Source organism: Schistosoma haematobium, chromosome 1 (genome assembly GCF_000699445.3).
Source record: "Schistosoma haematobium chromosome 1, whole genome shotgun sequence".
NCBI lineage: Eukaryota > Metazoa > Platyhelminthes > Trematoda > Strigeidida > Schistosomatidae > Schistosoma > Schistosoma haematobium.
Genome location: NC_067196.1, coordinates 55,363,818 through 55,377,967, shown reverse-complemented (window position 1 = coordinate 55,377,967; position 14,150 = coordinate 55,363,818). Strand labels below are relative to the sequence as shown.

The 14,150-nt window shown below is 38.9% G+C and overlaps 1 protein-coding gene across 2 annotated transcripts; it reads left to right on the top strand.

The window, feature by feature from the left end:
• Nucleotides 1-5,689: 5,689 nt before the first annotated feature.
• AGO2_4 (Protein argonaute-2) lies at nucleotides 5,690-13,476 on the top strand. 2 transcript variants are annotated; one of them, XM_051209114.1, is made up of 18 exons: nucleotides 5,690-5,737; nucleotides 6,521-6,604; nucleotides 7,556-7,588; nucleotides 7,696-7,755; nucleotides 8,604-8,720; nucleotides 8,806-8,832; nucleotides 8,912-9,148; nucleotides 9,581-9,806; nucleotides 9,840-10,025; nucleotides 10,063-10,210; nucleotides 10,253-10,404; nucleotides 10,435-10,604; nucleotides 10,723-10,933; nucleotides 11,069-11,345; nucleotides 11,405-11,691; nucleotides 11,765-11,976; nucleotides 12,057-12,150; nucleotides 12,189-13,476. In XM_051209114.1, exons 1-18 carry the CDS (start codon nucleotides 5,727-5,729, stop codon nucleotides 12,453-12,455), a joined length of 2,799 nt encoding a protein of 932 aa, XP_051074541.1. In that variant the 5' UTR covers nucleotides 5,690-5,726; the 3' UTR covers nucleotides 12,456-13,476. The 2 variants fall into 2 exon arrangements, with proteins under 2 accessions (XP_051074541.1, XP_051074542.1); XM_051209115.1 differs by having other exon boundaries at nucleotides 10,253-10,604; nucleotides 12,189-12,507.
• The last annotated feature ends 674 nt before the right edge of the window (nucleotides 13,477-14,150 follow it).

The following is a 14,150-nucleotide window of genomic DNA, read 5'->3' as shown; positions in this document are numbered from 1 at the left end:
CAGGATGGCTATTAAACAAATAAAGAATGGAAAAACAGCAGGACCCGACAATATACCAGCTGAAGCATCGAAGTCAAACAGTGAAGTAACTACAAACATGCTCCACATTCCATTCAAGAAGATTTGGGAGAAGGAACAAGTGTCGATGGACTGGAAAGAAGGACACCCCATCAAGATTCCGAAGAAAGGAGACCTGAGCAAATGTGAAGACTACAGAGGCACCACACTACTGTCAGTACCAGGGAAAGTCTTAAACAGTGTTGCTGAACCGGATGAAAGACGCAATAGACTTTCAACTTCGAGATCAACAAGCTGGATTCCGTAAGGATCGGCCGTGCACGGACCAAATTGCAACACTACGGATCATCGTTGAACGACCAACTGAATGGAACTCGTCACTATACATCAACTTCATTGATTATGAAAAAGCATTTGACAGTGTAGATAGAAGAACATCATGAAAACTTCTTCGATACTATGGAGTTCCTGAGAAAAACTGTCAACATTATCCAGACTCATGCGATGGACTACAGTGCAAAGTCCTGCATGGAGGACAACTGACAGATGCATTCTAATTAAGGACCGGAGTCAGACAAGGCTGCCTACTCCCTCTCTCTTCTTCTTTCTTCTGGTGTTCGACTGGATTGTGAAGACCTGGACATTTGAGGGATAGCACGGAATACAATGAACAGCTGAGAACCAATTAGACGAGTTGGACTTCACAGATGACCTAGCTCTCCTATCTCATACACACGAACAGATGCAGACAAAGACAGCCAATGTAGCAGCAGTCTCTGCATCAGCAGGCCTCAACATACACAAGGGGAAAACCAAGGTCCTCAAATACAACACGGAGAACAAAAATTCAATCACTCTTGATGGTGAAACTCGGGAAGATGTAGAACCCTTCATATACCTGGGAAGCATCATCGATGAACAAGGAGGCTCAGATGCAGACGTAAAGGCGAGGATTGGTAAAGCAAGGGTCGCATTCCTACAATTGAAGAACATATGGAACTCAAAACAACTTTCAACCAATATCAAAGTGAGAATCTTCAATACGAACGTCAAGGCAGTTCTACTGTATGGAGCTGAAACTTGGAGAACTACAACAACCACAATCAAGAAAGTACAAGTATTTATAAATAGCTGTCTACGCAAGATACTCAACATCCACTGGCCGGATACCATCAGCAACAGTCTTCTGTGGAAGAGAACAAACCAACTTCCAGCTGAGGAAGAAATTAGGAAAAGACGATGGAAATGGATAGGACATACATTACGGAAACCACCAAACTACATCACAAGACAAGCGCTAACTTGGGATCCTGAAGAAAAGAGCAAAAGAGGAAGGCCAAAGAACACAATACGTCGGAAAGTATAAGTAGACATGAAAAAGATGAATAACAGCTATAAAGAACTGAACGGATTGCCCAGGACAGGGTTGGGTGGAAAATGCTGGTGAGCGGCCAATGCTCCTCCGCGTGGAGTAACAGGCGTAAGTAAGTAAGGTTTCGAAACATCACTAGTGAACATATGTAGTGGCATTGGACAACAGCCACACAATCCACAAAGCTGTGAACACGAGACTACTCAGAAAATAGATATTCAATATTTAACGCGGAGAAATACCTAACAATGGAGAAGGAGCGGAGAATGAATTGAATGGTCTGGAGTTGATCGAGTGGCATGGCTCGGCCATGCAGACGTGGTCTCTGCTGAATGTTACCTTATATCTTCTATTCATATTAAATATATTGTTCTTTCTCTAGCCTAACCTTGTTCTACATCATGTATTGGTAATTGATGCGATACAGTGAGTTGGTGTAGTCGATGATGTGACTTCCACGTAAGATCTTATAGATTAGGCAGTTATATCACGACAAATCTACAAATTTAGGATTAGGTCTATTATTAGAGCAGTACTAATATCATAGTAGACCATAATTCTACATTGGTGAGCCCAACTAAAGAAACGCAACCTATTATTGTTAATCCTTAATTCCACCTTAACCTTCTCAATCGGATTTTATTTTTGTAAACCCACTATTCTAATAGTCCTTTGATTAATGGTCACATATATTATCGTAATGTTATATCTATTAGTTCACATAACTTACTAGCTCAATCGATAATAAAAGTTGATCATCTATATCAACTAATTAGCTTTGATTGTTCGTTAACAAGCTTTAATAGCATTTACATGCTTCAGCAACGTAGACTTGTTTAAACATCAAGCTCTAGCAAATATGACCTGTAAATAGAGTAAATATACATTGACTAGCAATGCAATCAAGGACTAAATAGTTATCTGGATCTAATTATCAGTGTTCCTTCACCTAACACCTCATCCTGTTTTAAACTATGCACTATCCTGTAATATCTTTTCTTCTGACCACTGCCTGCCTAATTTCATATTTTCGAGTTCCATTGCCAAACAACAAGGATGACACTTCTCCAAAAACATACGGTGAGTTCCAGCTATAAGTTTTCTGCAATCATAAGGTCATTTTTAGATGGTTCGTTCAATGACAACCACACAATTATCTGGGTTCATTCGATTGTTCTGATCCGAGCGAGTGGCAAGAACCTCAACAGCATCAGGCACCCTGGAATTAATTGCCATACTGCATGTTTTATTCTGGATGCTTTTGGATCAATACTAATGAATGGCGTTATATATGTCGTCCACTGAATAATCTAATTTTCAAAAATAATCAAGGCGAGTTCAACTATTTTACTGGATGATTTTTTTTGTACTTAAGATGTATATGTTTTTCAGTTGCTTTTGCCATATATTTGTAAGTGTCACTAAGCTAAATGCAGTAACTTCTTATGGAAGGTTTATAACGCATCATATTCCTGCCTGAAGTTTCACAAGCAGTCTTAACTTTAAAATTATTTATCTGGTCATGTTCATCATTTTTAAATTGTCATATACGTCAACAACCTGCTTGTTAACCTGGCCCGCACATACGTTACACTATATCTTCATGTCTCCTAAATTTAGGAATCATCTGAATCGCCTTTAACATTTATCAATAAACCCATCATAGTCGTTGTTGCTAATCGTATTTGGGTTTATGGATTGGTTTATCATATTAGCAGCCTAAAATGCAGACATAGTTTAGATAATTAGATTACAAATTTAGGTACTATCAACGGCACTAGTCAAATAACTAAATCCCTAGGTAGCTGTTAACTAAACAAACGTTTAAAATCAAAACTCCGTAGCCTACTAAAATTACCACTAAACGAATATTTCTGAATTGAAAATTATAATATAATCAGGCGTCTCGGATTCTGTAACACTACAAATTTCTGATAATTTTGAATCACCTAAAGCAAAAATACCTATTTTTCCACTGGCTAATCCTCAATCAACACTATAACTAGTTTAACATAATAGTTTCAGGATATCGTCATAAAGCATTGTCATAACTTGACAATCACGTAATATGATTGATAATATTAATGAAACTATTAACATAACCGGTCATCAAATCGACTTATAATTATCACTAGTGTTGTTTTTCTTTTATCTTCATTCACTACAGATGATTACAGTATGTTTCTCTATCAGTTGCTCATTCAGTAAATATCTAAAACTTTGTCAGTCTAATTGATGGTTTAGCGACACAATCATGCATGCAAATAATCAGTATAAGCAGTCGAGCAAATCTCCTGCAAACTGAAAACATCAATGTCGAATTTACCCCAACACTGACTAAGGTTCAAGCCATTACCCTAGACATGAGTTGGGAGTGTACTCTCCCTGGTTACAACTTATGTTCTCCCTGTTAATCACATGAGCATCACTCACTATTAATCATCTTGTAAAAACTTATTTAGCTAAATACATCTTGCAGCACCACGTCAGTTAGTAATATGACACATAGGCTTAACTGATTTGAATAACTTATAATCACCATATCTCATTTAAATCGTATTCTGCCCGCATACGTGCAACTAACTTGTATGCCCATCAGCCGGCAAGTATAAATATAAATAAATAGTCTATCACAGATCAGAACATTGAGTCTAGAGCATGTCTCTTACGAATACACTAATGTTTAACGATTTTTCCTAGCTATCTGTCCAAAATCCATATAATTATCATTCATGTATTTAAATTTTATTTTGATAACCATTCATGTGTATTAGTAGTATTACTAAATCCTACCACGGTCAAGTAAAAATGAAGTTGAGAAAATCTCCCCGTAACTAAATAAACCGTATCAAACTAACTGGAGCACTAGTTGGAATTCTTCTCCACGGTAATATTTTTGTTCCTTCAGTTAGCCTACTAATACAGATGCAATTGGAATTCAACTCTTATGGACAACTTACCGGCATAATCGTTATCTGATTTCATAATTTAAACCAAAACTAATACCAATATTAACATTTCTACAATATTCATTACTTTAATATTTCTAAACACAAAATAATTACTGCCTATAAGTCAAGTTATTAACACGCATCGTTTTATTATTATTATTGTAATCCCATATTTTATAGTTCAAATAATCTTCAACCAAATTTTCATTTTAAGCGTGTTAATCATGAAAGCAGATATTTTAAGATTATTACATGTATTTCCCGACCAGATGCTGCCGCTTTCTTTTTGATTTATCTTTCAGCTTACCAATACCCGGAGGATTCTAATTACCCTTGGTAATCTCCGGCGCGCGACGATCCCATCCAATTTGGTATCGAACCAACATCACGTTGATTCTGGTGGGAGAGTAGTGTAGTGGCATTGGACAACAGCCACACAATCCACAAAGCTGTGAACACGAGACTACTCAGAAAATAGATATTCAATATTTAACGCGGAGAAATACCTAACAATGGAGAAGGAGCGGAGAATGAATTGAATGGTCTGGAGTTGATCGAGTGGCATGGCTCGGCCATGCAGACGTGGTCTCTGCTGAATGTTACCTTATATCTTCTATTCATATTAAATATATTGTTCTTTCTCTAGCCTAACCTTGTTCTACATCATGTATTGGTAATTGATGCGATACAGTGAGTTGGTGTAGTCGATGATGTGACTTCCACGTAAGATCTTATAGATTAGGCAGTTATATCACGACAAATCTACAAATTTAGGATTAGGTCTATTATTAGAGCAGTACTAATATCATAGTAGACCATAATTCTACACATACTAGGTGTGATGTGCCGGTTGAAATTCCACCACTAAAGATGCCACAAGTATTTGGAGTTTGACAACATTTATAATCGAAATTTGCCGACCCAGTGAAATCAAAAGTCAGAAACGAGGAGGTTCGAAGATATGTTTGATAGGCTATTGACAAACTGAGAAGTGATCAATCTTAACTAGCTAGCGGTTATAGAAGTGAAGCACGGCGTAGACACTCGTGATCTGGTGCACACGTATGAGAGAGCACCTTCAGTTAGCTGAGTTCATTAAAACTAATGTGGTCAGCATCAGATATCGAAGAATTAGATAGGTACTTATTTTGTGGATTGATTTATCGCTACAGACTCGTTACATTAGTGGGTGGAAATCTGATCTCTAGGACGTGATTGATGTAGTATCACTAGAAACTTCAATTCACAGTTGACATCCTATTGGCGTAAAATATTTTGATTCTTCGTAAACTAATGAGTTGTCAAATGAAGATTTTGTTTAGTCAACTTACTGAGTATCCGATTACTGATCTCGTTTGACAGTGGCGGTTGTTAACTTTTGAAGCATGTCTGATAGGTTGGTTTGTTTCTGTTACTGTAATGAAATTGAGATACGAACATTTTCACTAAAGTCTATTAATAGCTGTTTGAAACGAACAGCTTTCAAGGAGGTACTACGTAAACCTATCAGTGTCTCAAGTCTTTAGGTAAACTATAGGCAGTTCTCGATAGGATTTTAGTCGTTTATTCCCAGATATGAAAATTCAACCAAATAGATTCACTATTCCTAATATTATGTATGTATGCCTTGTGGCTGTTCGTATTTTTGAAGGACAAGGTATTGACGCTTGGCAATTGCAGCGCTACAGGCATGCGCTGCTCCTACTTAACCTTCCGAGCTGTCAACTTTGGGGAAATAAGACGCAAACCCTAAAATTTCCCCAGACCTAAGGAAATCCCCAAAGTTTGGAGAAAACTTTCATTTTGGGCATTTCCCCAAAGTTGGCAGCCCGGGCTAAAATAGCTGTAATCAAGTATTCAGTTAATCTTATTCTGAACATCTTGCATCGCCCTAATAAACGTGTGTTTGCTATATCCGCTGCTGAGATTCAGATGTGCAGTTGGGTATTATGACCACACCAACCAGCACCAAACCTTAATGTACGCATAGAAACTTCTGTGTAATTCATTCTATGGCGGCCTACCTTCACTTTGGGCACCCGAGCAGTATCCCAGCCCTCACTGAAAAACAGCGGTTTGTGTGGTGCCTTCGTGTACCAATGCGTTTAAATAATACTAATACCTACCTACAGACGAATAAAGTATTCCCTTTTGAAATACCACCGTTTTCACATTTCAGAGGTTTCTACGGTCCTTCACGCGGACGTGGGTCATCCGCTGGTCGAGGGGCTCCTCGTGGTCCTCAAAGACCTTCATATAGCATGTAAGTCGCCTATTGTTTGTTGTATTTTGAAAATCTGTTTTTGTAATAATAGGGAAATAACGACTGTGATTTTTCTACGCACTTGCAATTTCAGATGTAAAGTCATTAAATGACTGCCTGTTGCTAGACTGGAACATCTGCTGCTTGTGTCTAAACGTACATCAGTATCTATGTCCTTGTCTGTCCATCAGCCCACGAAAATTCTGTCAAGGTGCAAAATCAAATGACAGGGTATTCTTCCATGTAACTACGATTGTTTTATTATGTTATCAGTCTATAAACGTATCGACTGCTGGACTGAGTCGTTTAGGTCGGCGCAATTCACTTCGTTGAAGTTCGGTTAATTATCGTAGTTAGTGGGGAAGGCTCTAGGCGAGATGGGTCGAAATCGTTCTTAGTTGCACAGGTGGATTCACTCGTCTTACCTCAAGTCATGTTTTTGATTGCCTTTAAGTTGTTCTCGTTCCACGGATTTATGTTCCCGAGAATTCTGTTTAATTGCTCACTATCCGTACTCACACTGACATTTCATCCCAATGTGGTGTAGTCACTTTAAGCGATGTTTAATGTGCAAGGTTGTGAGCGTTCGTGCCCAGCTTCAGGAAACAATTATAGGTGAAGGATTTTTGATTTGGAAATAATTCACCCAAATATTAAAGACTAGTTCTTCAAAAACCTATAGAGGAAAATACATTTCGTCTGTGTAAGATCACCAACCAGGTCAGAAGTTGCGTCGGGGTTTCGACATTGATGAGATGGGTCACTGCAAATTAACCCTACCGACTTATCGTCAGCAACACTATCAGAGTCTTACCTTGTATGGTAGACAAAAGGGTGACAGTATTATCTGCTAACATATTCAAAATCATTTTTTAGTTACATTATAATCGTCACAGCATATTGTGCCAAACCCATATATGTCATTATTGATAAAATGTATGTATATTGCAGCTATGACGGTGTCCACCACCAATTTTACGATGGGTAAGTCTGTAAACGTATGCTTTCTTATGTTATGTGTCTTAATTGTGTGATCATCTATTCTTTCTCGCTTTTGGGTACAAAATCTAATCTAGTTCTTTCGTTTCAAGGCCACCTCCGAGCGCCCAAGGGACCAGGGGTCGTAATGGTCCACCCTCAGGAGGATACCCGTAAGTCCAGTGTTAACCACATTAACCTGGTTTCTGAGTCATTTTGAGCGTTAATAGGTAGTCATGAGGTAGTATCATGTACATAGGATCTAACAGTATTTGATTGTTTCACTGTCACATTGTTATTGAGAGCAGAAATATGAACTTGTAACTGTATCAACAGTTTGTAGGCCTAAATAGTTAAACCAGTGGAAACATGTTTTCTCGAAGGATGTTGTAGCAGACTGCATTCAAAGTTGAATGATGTTAAGATAGAGTAAGGATCTTTATTTCTTCAAAGAACCCAAAGGCTGTTGACACTGCACAATGCCCTCATCAACACCTAGCAGTAAAAAATCAATTGTTACACATTTTTAATCCTATGGACCCTTGTAGATACGTTTATGGTTTCATAAATTCTCTTCCGAGAAAATGTAAGGATTATGGCGTTCGTATTGAGTGGTTCAGATACTAATTGTCACTCTAGTGTGGGTAATGAATTTAGTTTAGGTAATCTGTCGACACGATAAAGGTTTCCGTAATCAACTTAATTGGGTTGGTCGCACTTTCCCCCTTAACTCGCTTCCAACGGCGTGTGATATATTAAACAGTACTTCAGTTCCGAGCAATGGGGTGCTGTTCACCAAATCAACAGTGATCGCAAGCTCTATATATTCCTCACTCGGTTCTAAGACTTACCAGCTACTACACGTCACTGTGTTAGTTTTTGAATCTTAAATTAAAACCACCTAGATCATTCTAAATAAAAGGTTATTTGAAGTTTTTCATTAGCGATACAAATAATCTGGCTGCATTGAAGCAGGTAACTTTACTTTAACCTCTCGAATTTTCTGGAATCATCTTTTCAGCTCATCTAATTCTTCGAGATTCCACGCTCCGCCCGAACAGGGTGCTGCATATTCGTCCTCCGAAACTTTTCCAGAGGCAGCTCGTCAGAAAAAAAGTCACCCAATAAAAGGGCAAATGTAAGCACCTTCACAAATCTCTTGATTGTTACTGCCTAAACATCAGTTCTTAATAATCCCTTACCAATATTTATTTCTATTTTAGGTGTGATCTTTCCGAGGACATATCTAAGTAAGTGGATAAAGCTGTGTTAAAACCACAATCACTCGTACGGTTCTTGATACTAACATTTGTTTGTTTATCTTTTCAGGCTAAGTATTGATAAGGTAGTGCGAATACCGAACAGACCAGACCGCGGGGGTACGGTCGGTAGAAAAGTCACAGTTACGTCTAATTGCTGGGATCTAGCGTTTCTACCAAAGACGGTCTACTTGTATTTCCTTGAGGCCAGTACTGTTTATCGGGTTGGTGTAGATGAGGGGTCTAAAACTGAAATACGCATGCCCCCGAAAGAAAAGCGAGCATTAATACAACAAGTGGTGGATTCGTAAGTGTTCGTTGAAACCTTAAATGCACTTGAGATAATGCTCCTTTATTTTATTGTTTGTCAACATACCTTTGTCTAACTTTGAAACCAGTTTCAGTATCACGTAATTCACGTCAGTCCTGTGGATTTTCAAAACTATATATCCCGGTAACGGATAGGTAACCACACATTCCTTCGTGATACAAAATCTCAAGAGTAGAGGTATTATCGTGCAACGGTAGCACGGTATTTAGATATACAGCATATGGACAATTACTGCAAACCGCAAGTTAGTTTTTACTTGCGCACACGTTTTTTCTCTTGGCACTCAAATTTATGGTTTTATAACAGGTATTGTACCAAGAAAACATAATCATTTGTCATTAGAAAATCCCTCGTCAATTCGTAACATTTTTTATTCAAACTCGGTTAATATTATTAATGTTTTCTCAGCTTTCCTGAATCTATAATCTACGATGGTGGTAATTCAATTTATTCGGAATCGCCCTTACCCGGGATAACTACCGACCCTGTGGAGAAAGAAATAGACATCAAAGATCCACTTGGTCGAGATCGTTTGCTGTTGAGTTATCGAATTATGGAGGTACAGAAAGTGTCGACTGCGGACATAAACCATTTTATATCAAGTCCAAAAGCTACATCTTTAAACATGCCACAAGTAAGGTTTAAATTTCGCAATATCACTTTCTAGGAATCCATCAGGTTGTTGGACTGTATATTAAAAACAGTCTCAAAGCAGTCGTTTGTTTCCCTTGGAAGATCTGCTTTGTTTTATGAGAAGCCAGTGAGAGTCATTGCAGATAAGCTGTTCACCATACACAAAGGTTTTATCACTAGCGTTAGACCTCAATGGAAGGTCCGTGTCAATTTGGACATGGTAATTTCTCAGATTCTAAGCTTATTTGCTTTTCAAGACATGCAAGGCTTTTTTCACAGCTGGTAACCTAGCAGATGTTATGTACGAAAAGTATGGAGACAATATGGCCAGATGTAGCTCGCAAATGGCTAACGATTTAAGAAGAATACGTGTTGAGACTGACAAGTTTTACAAAAGTGACAATGGTATGTGGCTTTTTTATTTACTCTAATAAAAAACTATTCAAGGACATGTGTATTCCAGACGTTTCACCGTGCATGGAATATCTTCTGTGCCAGCTGATAAGCTTATGATCGAGGAGAGAAAGCAGTCTGTTGCTGCGTACTTTGATGAACATCACCATATTAAGTTAAAATATCCTGATCTTCCGTGCATAAAGGTAATGTGCATTTAGTGTTTCATTCCTTAGGTTGATCAAAAACGAGAGGTTTATATGCCAATGGAATTACTAAATATTCTTCCTTTTCAAGCACCTAACGCGAGCAAGGCTGATGTGGCTAGTGAGGTTATCCGTTGTGCAGCAGTACGTCCTCAAGAACGTTTTCAGGAGCTACAAACGTTTTCAAACAGCATGTTGAAGTAAGCATTTGGACTGCTATGATCTGTACAGTTGTACGTGGTTTGTGTTGTTTATCGGTTTACAAGTAATTAATCTTGAGCCTTGCGTCTTACATGTATTATTTCACGTTTGTCCAAGGTCACATCCTTTGATAAAGCAATTCGGCTTAACGTTGCAATCAAGACCTGTGGATGTAAGTGCCAGGGTTTTACAGCCGCCGAGTGCAGCCTTCGATCGTTCTCGTGTTATTCCACTCAAACCAGGAAGCTGGACATCACCTGGCTTCTATGATCCTGCTGGCCATGGAGTTGAACTGCTATGGGCGATACTTTGCGTCCCACCGGATAGGGTACGTTAGCTAATTCGCTTTTTATAAAACAAATAAACTTATTGCTGAATTAATCCGTATTTTCGGGTTTCATTTAAAAGAAAAAGAACAGCTAACTAATACTTTCACAAACAATATATTACATTTTATGTTTAGCGATCACAAGGTCATGTGCAGAAAGTTATTCGTGAATTGCCTCGAGCAGCTGAACGAGTTGGAATACGCCTTAGCTCCCGACCACACCTATCACAGTGTCCAATGGGTGAACTCAACAGAAAATTTGATGAGTTTTCTCGACAAGGATGTGCATTTTTACTACTTATTCTCTACGATGAACATGCGTATCCTGCCATTAAACGACTTAGTGATCTCCAGATAGGCATTCGCACACAATGTGTACGAAGCCGCACTCTCGATAAACCAAACGTCTTCCGTAAGTATATGCTTACTTTGTTATAAGTTTCTGTGTCTAATTGTATTTGCTATTTATAGCAAACCTTTTACTAAAAATCAATGGAAAGCTTGGTGGGATCAACTGGCAGATTCCAGATCTTATCAAAAACGGCGATGAACTCATAATGGTCTTTGGAGCAGATGTTACTCATCCAGCTCAAACTCAGCAAGTCCGCAAATCGGTTGCAGCAGTTATAGGTAGTGTTTCGCCTGATCTTATGAGATACGGAGTTGTCATTCGTCAGCAAGCAACAACTGAAAAAGGAAATAAGGCAGCAAGAGAGATCATTGATGACATGCGCCTGATCGTCAAGGAACTTCTACAGGTAAGTATTCAGTCGTAGGATTGTATTTTAACGTTTTTCTTAATTTTGGCTCATGGATTCTTTCCTATTACAGCTTTATTTACGAAATACAAATGGTCGGTTCCCTACCCGTATGATATTCTACCGCGATGGAGTTTCGGAAGGACAATTCGAAAATGTTCTTGTTGAAGAGCTTGCAGCCATCCAGAGGGCATGCTCGGATGTGCGTCCTGGGGAAGAACCGGCTATAACTTATATCGTTGTCCAAAAACGCCATCATATTCGTTTCAAGCCCTCTGATCCTAGGTAATGTATTTTTGATTACTGTTTATCTATTCATACACTTTCTTACCTTTGTACAATGACGTATCTCACTGTCTGTTTAGAGTGCGGAACGTGGAACCTGGGACGGTCGTTGACACGGAAATAACTCATCCAAGAGAATTCGACTTTTATCTGTGCTCTCAAGACGGAATTCAGGTGACTCCTATTATTTCACTTATCTTCGTTTAATACAGGGAACGTCCAAACCTGCCCATTACCATGTGTTATATGATGACAGTAACTGGACATCAGATGCTCTACAAATGTTCACTTATCATCTATGCTACGCTTATATGAGATGTACTCGTAGTGTATCTTATCCAGCACCAACTTATTATTCTCATTTGGCTGCTTTTCGTGCTCGAGATTGGTTATCGGGATTAGACCAACCTGCTGTTTTATTGGATAGTGGTCGCTTCAGAGTTCATACTTCACAGGTTGATGGGATGTTTTATCTATAGAGTTATACAGATTTTTCACAACATTATCTATACAAATAAATTTTATACTTTTCTAGACAGTTTCCTTATTAATTGCTGCATAACTATCTCTAGAGATGCGACTGCGGGGATATTTCGGTTGATGATGACCTTAAAGACGTTCTTTAGGCCTCTATTCTCTTTACACTCGCAGATCAAATCACTGCCTTTGAATTTTAGATGAACCCTAAGGAGGAGACAAATAATATGTAATACAAAATGTGTAGTCAATTACTTTCCTTGGTGGGAATCCTCTGTTGCATATATTCCTTACAACAGACAGGCGTCTACGTAGTACGAATAGGTATATATATAACCGCCTGATCAAATGCGATGTTGAGTTCTATAATCTAGTTAATGTGAGAGCATCCCTGTTTTGTGTTATATGCTAGTTAATGTCACAATTGTACACGTAAAGTATATGGTTTAGCAGGGCAGTCGTACATTTTCTCGAGGACTATTGGAGCAGGTTCGATGAGTCTCTAAACTTTGATATTCAGGTGCATGAAATCTAGCAGTGCTAAGAGTTTGGATTCGTAATCCCCCTTTTGTAACAGCTATATTTCGGTCCAACGAGTGAGTGTCTAATCCCCTTTACGGGTCTTCCGATTCCCACTTGAATAAACTGGCTGTCCGGTGCTTCCTAGTTTTCAGTGGTTATTTAACTACGATCACACCATGAAGTGAACTATAAAATGATAGTTATATTGACAAGCTGGATAGAAAAATCATGACTGCAAGAACACTACAAGGTGATTTAAATAATAATCGTGGCTAGTGTCACGGTCACCAATCGTAAAATTCGTGCATTGGTTAGGTTCGGGATTATGTCCTCAGCAGATAATTTGAGACCCGTCGGCTCGGCGTCCGGAAGTAAAAAAGTTAGAACAACTGAGACTTGGATTCATTCCCTTTTGTGGTTAACCATCGGCTGTTTTGCTACCGTGACTATTGGAATATATGGTTCTAAGCGATCGACAGTGGTGACGCTACTGTGTGTGTGATAAGTAGTGTGGTTATTCGAAAACCGAATTGAGGTGGTAACCATATGGGATTCGCAGGTTGGTAAAACGGGTTACATAGAAATTTAGAGTTTACATGGGCTTAAGACAGGTAAGTGGAAATCATATTTGTCAAATAAATTACCGTGAGAGTGATAAATTAACAACTTCCTCATAATGCATTCTCTTTTTAAATAGCGACTGGTTCGTTTTTTCAGGTAACTTCCGAAGATTTATGGACATCGATCATGCAACCGCTGTCGATTAAGTGTTAAGCTATTGGACTGTTAGGCGCTGTGTGTCATTTTAGTCCCACTTTCTTTGAAGCGTGATGTGTTCTGAGCATATATGTAAATTGATAACCAATTCGGGAGAGTCCGCTCTCCCTCTCGAAATACTCTCACACGGCCACGCGTATACAACCTCTGGCAGGGAAGTCCTCATTGCCTTCTCGTGGCGGGGGTGTTGTTTACGAAAAGCGAAGCGAATATCCGGCGCTTTAACCGGATTCCAGACCAGTGGTGCACATGGGCTCCAGTATCCTGCGGGAAAAAATGGCGTATTAACCAATCGTTGGTCATCGGCTGCCATGTGAATGTATCTCCTTACGATGCTCCACTGCCTTGTGGGTTAGACCTCTAGGTCAAAGGCTCGGGGTGTGGCCCCCTAAGATAAC